Here is a 6567-nt window from a genome sequence, read left to right on the forward strand (position 1 = left end):
ACCTGTTCCCAAGGGGTTGGGCGAGAGTCACCTGCTCCTCTTCTGGGACAGACCAGGGGTTCCATGCCATTGTCCCAGCCTCTCTTTGAAGCGCCCCCCCCACTCCATGCATGGCCCTGGACTGTCTGAATCCAGCCCTGAGAGTCAGAAAAGATTTATGGGACTAAATGTGCCTCTTTCCATAGGCTCCTGGGAACAGCCCAGTTCAGAGCTATGACTCTTGGAGGGACCACGACCAGCTGCTGAAGATAGAGGGACAGGGACCACCCCCCAATGGACAATTCTGCACTGACCTCCATTTCAGGGAGGTTCTCTGTGCGTTAATGGCTCACTGGAGACCTGCACCATGGCAGTGTAATTCAATCTCTGATCTAATCTAACCATGAAGGCTCTCGTCATCCATGACAATGTTTCAGCCCGCTGACCATTTTGTCTCAGAAAAACCTTGTGGAAGTGAGTTCCCCAGGTTAGCTGTGTGCTGGTTGGCACAGGGCAGAGGCAACACTGGAAATACTGTTCAGAAAAGGGGCTTGGCCAGGAAGAGAAAGGAGGAGAGCGGGGAAGGTAGGAAGTGGTGGCCCGGGCTTGCCAATGGGGAGAAGGAGGAGAGAATGGGCAGGTGTTAGGAGCCAGGGGTCACTGGCTGTTTCCTGGGGTTGGGGCCATGTCAGAGGAGTGGGGCTGAGCAGAAGAGAGGACTGGTGGACAGAAGAGGAGACTGGTGGGCAGAGGGGATAAGCAGGGATCTCTGAGGAAGCTGAGTCAGGAACTCTGGGTGAGGAATTGACTCTCGGCCATGGGAGGGGGACTCTCAAAGAACAGGGGCTGAGAGGGTCTGTGGGGTGGGGATTGTGAGAGGGGTGGGAGAAGATTAAGGGCTGTGGGTGTTTGCTTGGGGGTCTGGGTTAGGTGAGGGAGAGGGAGGGAAACTCTCAGGGTCTAGAATAAGATGGGTTCAGTAGGTGAATCATGGATCATCTCTAAATAAATGTTTTATTATAAAATTTTCATCCAGTCTCAATTATTATCCCTCAGATTTTGGTAAAGAGAGGCACAGAGAGTTGAGGTAATATAGCTGCATAGCTGGGCTTAGATCACAGGAGTTCTTATCATCTCTACTTTCTTTCTCTAGATGCCTGGCTGTCCTAGCTATCATTACAGGCTGAGATTCTCAAGGGCATCTAAGGGAGTTAGGAGCTCAGGATGTACATGCCTTACTTCCACAAGCACCTTTGCAAATCCCAGGCACCATTTTCTGAAATTCAGGAGAAGCCCAGGCCTTGGAAGTTAACGAGAGACATAGGGCCAGGATTACAAAGGGGTTTAGGTACCTAAAGCAGGAGACAGCTTCCTATTGCAATTTACAATAGCATCTAAGTAGGTTAAGCTCCTCACTCCCACTGAATGACCATGGGACTTAGCCACCTAGCTCATTTAGGAGCATTGATAAATCCCCGTAGGTGCCTGTCTCCATCTTTGTGATCCTGGCCCACAGATAACACAGAAGCTGGGCTGCAATCAGGGAACGCTGCTGGGAGATTATAAGCCCCGTGCTATGTGAGAGTCAGACTTGAGGGACAGAATGGCTCTTTTGGCTTTATCATCTAGGCATCTATGTGCTACTGAGCTGTGCAGGGCTCCAGGGAGTGAGTCCCGCTAGCCCTTATTAAATAGACATGAATAAATCACCTTCCCGCAGCATTAGTCCTTTAATGCCAGTGATACTCAACGCCAGCTACACACAGCTCATCTGCAGAGAGCAACAGGTTTGAGTCTAGTTCTGGCAGTGCAAGCTCAGAATGAAGGGGGAAAGGATTGTCAGATGCCTTGGCCTTTAGCTTCTAGATTCTGGTACATAGATAGATATTGACCAAAGAATCCTGGTGCTGGATGACTGAATGGATCATACGTTGGGAAAAAATCCACAAAGATCACTACAGTAAGTTTCTATTTCAATTAAATATGTTTGGGGATCAACATACAGGGGAAAATTAAGATGATAAATATGAATTACAATATGAACTTGTTAAGACATTTACTCTCAATTTAATCAGATATCTACTGCTGATTGTAATCTTTCCACCCTTCAGGAAAATTTTGACTTTTCACTGAAAACCCCAAATCCATTTTTTCCCCCAGTTTTTGGCAAATGAAAACTTTTTGCTGAAAACTGGATTTTTTTAATCACAAAACCAAAAATGTTTGGGCTTTGAGTTTTCAATTCCTTTACAAACCAATCACACAATTTTTGGAGAAAAGCAGACAGATTCTGAAATTTGTTGTTGTTTAGCTGAAAACCCACTCGGCATTAAAAAGAAAACAGCTGAATATTTCCAACCGGCTTAAACTTCAAATAAATTGGGGAACATTAATATTGCCTGATAAGACCTTAATTTCAAACCATTTATTCTATTGCATCTGTGTGATTTCTCTTCCAAAGGGATAGTTCTGAGAAGGTAACAACTGAATTACTGGTTAAGTTGGCAGCACACAGACTATATTTTATATAAACTAGCCACTTTAAAACCTCGGTTAGAGTTGAACCAAGCAGCCAAACCCTGTCTATCCTGACACCATTCAAGGACATACAGGAGATCACTGGGAGTAGAACTCAGAGCTCCTGTCCTAATCCTCAGATGGGGTGAAGTAAGGAAACTCCATTGCCTTTAAATGAGCCAACCCAATTTACACTAGTGTGATAACGTGACTGATTGATTGTCAGAGTTGAGGAGCACCAACAAAACCTCATCATTGCAAGTGATGAGTGCTGTGCACCTTTGACTTTTAAATAATGAGATATTAGAGAAAAGGGAATCAGGGCCATCCCCACTGTCGCTCTAATCCTGACCATAGTCTTTCTCATTCCCCCTACAGCCATCACAGAATGGACTGAGGAAGAAAATGTCCAACCAAACCACCATGACCGAATTCCTTCTCCTGGGATTCTCTGATGTTCGGGAACTGCAGATTTTACACTTTGTGGTGTCTCTAGCGCTTTACCTTTTATCGCTGGTTGGGAATCTTCTCATCTTCATAGCCATAGCCCTCAACCACCAACTTCACACCCCCATGTACTTCTTCCTGATGAATCTGTCCATCCTAGACCTCGGCTCCATCTCTGTCACTGTCCCCAAATCCATGGCCAATTCCCTCATGAACACCAGATCGATTTCTTATTCTGCATGTGTTGCGCAAGTTTTTCTCTTTGCCTTCTTTGCTTCAGCAGATTATGCCATACTGACCATCATGGCGTACGACCGATATGTCGCCATCTGCCAACCACTGCACTATGAGACAGTGATGAACAGAAAAGCTTGTGTCCAAATGGCCGCCAGTGCCTGGATCAGTGTTTTTCTCTACTCTGCAGTGCACACTGGAAACACGTTTGCAATATCCTTCTGTGGAGGCAACATGGTGGATCAGTTCTTCTGTGAAGTCCCCCAGCTACTCAAGCTCGCCTGCTCTGACTCAGACCTCAGTGAAGTCGGGATTCTCGTCTTTAGTTTGTGCTTAACCTCAAGCTGCTTTGTTTTCATAATTGTGTCATATGTTCAGATCTTCACCACAGTCCTGAGAATTCCCTCTGAGCATGGCCGGCATAAAGCCTTCTCCACCTGCGTCCCTCACCTCATTGTTGTCTCTTTGTTTACCTGCACAGGGACCTTTGCCTACTTGAAACCCACCTTCAGCTCAACTTCAGGTCTGGATCTAGTGGTGGCTGTTCTCTATTCTGTGTTACCACCAATGATGAATCCGATCATCTACAGCATGAGAAACAAGGAGCTCAAAGGTGCACTGAGTAAACTGATAGGTTGGAGGTTATTCTCTAAGAATAAAATGTCCATATTTCTCCTTCAGTAACAATTTCATTCTGTGTTTCTTTATATAATCAGCTGATGACATTATTGCCTCCATGAGAAAATACTGTTCAATCTGTTTATGCACAATTGGGTATTTATACTAGTCAAACTCCAGACAAACATGACTCAGGAAAAAAGAAGTTATTATAGGTTTACACAATGTAAATAAGATCAGAATCTATCTATCATATACTTATACCCATCACCATACTATCTGAGAACCTTGCCCATAGACTCAGTAGCTATAGCAAAGTCCCTAGTGAGGACTCTGGCTCTTCTTATTTTTGGGGATAATCTCTCATTGAAGTATCCATGCATTTGTTCTTTGTATTTCTTGTTTACTTGTTTGTCACATTTTTATCTTTTTTTTTTCTTTGATTAACTTGTTGGCTGGTAGTTTGGTTTGTTTCTCTGGAGGTGGGAAAGCCTGGGGAGTGTTTGGTTAGACAGGATTTTCGATGTTTGTTCTCTCTTGGAAGTGCCAATATGTCATCACTTTGATGGGGTTTTCTGAGTGAGCTGAAGATTTGCTCCCCACAATGACAACCTCATTGAGTCATAATGATAGATTTCTATTTGATTGTGAATTATGTTAGCTAGCTAGATAAATAATGAATAATCTATGGAGATTATTGTGCAAATTATTGTGCTTCTTTTCCTGTTAATGATTGTCTATGTCCAGATCATGATTTTCTTACAAATACTCCTTATTAAACATTATTTAACAATGATTTTTATGGCTATATCTTAGTCTATTTGTCATTTAGAAACAGTTCATCGTAAAATACTTGGTGTTTGAACTTTGAGCTGTTATGACAGGATACATTTTTAACATGCAAAAAGAAGAACAGGAGGACTTGTGGCACCTTAGAGACTAACAAATTTATTAGAGCATAAGCTTTCGTGGACTACAGCCCACTTCTTCGGATGCATATAGCATATGCATCCGAAGAAGTGGGCTGTAGTCCACGAAAGCTTATGCTCTAATAAATTTGTTAGTCTCTAAGGTGCCACAAGTCCTCCTGTTCTTCTTTTTGCGGATACAGACTAACACGGCTGCTACTCTGAAATTTTTAACATGCTCTTTCTCGTTTCTCTGAACAAATGGAAGTATCACACTCGGGATCCTTAAAAATCAAGGAGCCAGTCCTCAGCTGGTGTAAATTGTCATAGCTCCATTGAGGTCAATAGATCTCTGAGAATTTTCACCAGCTGAGGATCTGCTCAAAACACTCATGATTATGAATTTAAAACTCACTCCCTTTGAATGATTCCACAGCCACTTCAGCACAGTCTTTACTTTAATCGCATGAGTGGCCCCATTGAAGGTTGAAAGGTAAACTCATGCTTAAGTCCCTGTTGGATATGGGTTAGGGTTATGCATAGGGCTTAAGGCTAACAACAAACGGGTGTCAGACCCTGACACTGTCTCCATTTCTCGCCTTTCCCAGTCAAATAAAGCCTTACAATTGGTGCATTGGAATTACTCTCCCCTTCTTGGGTCTGAATTATTAACATAAAATAATTTTTTTATCTCAAAGCCTGAATCTCTGGGCCTTCTTCTCCAGACTTACCAGCCCTTTACAACTTTTCATCATCAACCTGTCCCTCCTGGAAATCCTGCTCACCAGCATGCTCATCACCAAGATGTTGACCAACATGGTGTACAATTGGAAGACCAGTTTCTTCCCTAGCTTCCATGCAAGTGCCATTGCGTGAATTCATCAAAACCCCATCCCATTTGCCTAAATGTCACTGTTTCCATAAACGATCCTGTCTGCATGGCTGGAATGTTCGCACAGGGGCCGTCAACTCAGCTGAATGACATTCCCTGAAAAATCAAAGTTATTATTCATACAAAAAGATTTATCTGTATTCATTCAGTTTTTCCAGTGATACAGAGTAGGTGCTCACTCCAGCTTCTGTCAGAGGTAAATCACAGGGTAGCTTACAATTAGAGCTGGATGGAAAATTTCTGCTGAAACAGAGTTTTGTCCAAAAATGCTGATTCATAGAACCCAAAATGATTCACAGAAACATCTCAGGTTTGATGGATTTTCAGGGAAGAAAGGTCAGATTGGCAAAGGATTTCCTGCCTGCCAAGCTGAGCTGCTAAGGAGCAGGAAGTTTGAAGACCCTGGTATGGGCTCCCAGAGGCCATGGCTCGAGGGAAATCTCAGCATGCAGACAGCCCTGGCCCAGGAACACCAGGGCTTCCAGACTTCCGGGCCAGCTGGCTTCCTAAAATGGCCACTGAGTCACATAGTCTGGGCAACCAGCTGGCCTGGGAACCTGGAATCAGCTGTTGAGTGAAACTCACCTTCTGCTCCTATTAGCAGCCATGAAACTGACAAGAATGTCAATTTCACTCAGCAGATGCCGGGGTCCTGTGGAGCAAATTTTGTTTCTGAAGCACCATGTGTTGGTGTTTGTAAAACATCCCCCCCGACCTCCAGAGTTTTCAGTTAGAGGGAAATTTTGAAATAGCAACATTTCCCACAAAGCGGAAATCCCATGTTTTGGCCAGCTCTGCTTTCAAGCTTTGTTTGTTGTTATGGCCTAATTGGAAAGCATCAAGGTACAGTGTCCCTCCTCTTATCCTAATGTAGACACCAGGGCAACAGTAATCTGCTGAGTCACATGAACAAACCAATGATGCTTCATTGAGAGTGGAATTGTCTTCTGAAGTTGCAAACCAAGTCTGTTA

General features: G+C 43.8%; 1 protein-coding gene across 1 annotated transcript; it reads left to right on the plus strand.

Annotated features, from left to right (window-relative positions):
• The first annotated feature begins 2901 nt into the window (after positions 1 to 2901).
• LOC135974586 (olfactory receptor 14A16-like) lies at positions 2902 to 3861 on the plus strand. Its single transcript, XM_065563005.1, has one exon. The coding sequence runs from the start codon at positions 2902 to 2904 to the stop codon at positions 3859 to 3861; it is 960 nt and encodes a 319-aa protein (XP_065419077.1).
• Positions 3862 to 6567: the final 2706 nt, after the last annotated feature.

Source organism: Chrysemys picta, chromosome 12, assembly GCF_011386835.1.
Source record: "Chrysemys picta bellii isolate R12L10 chromosome 12, ASM1138683v2, whole genome shotgun sequence".
Classification (NCBI taxonomy): Eukaryota; Metazoa; Chordata; order Testudines; family Emydidae; genus Chrysemys; species Chrysemys picta.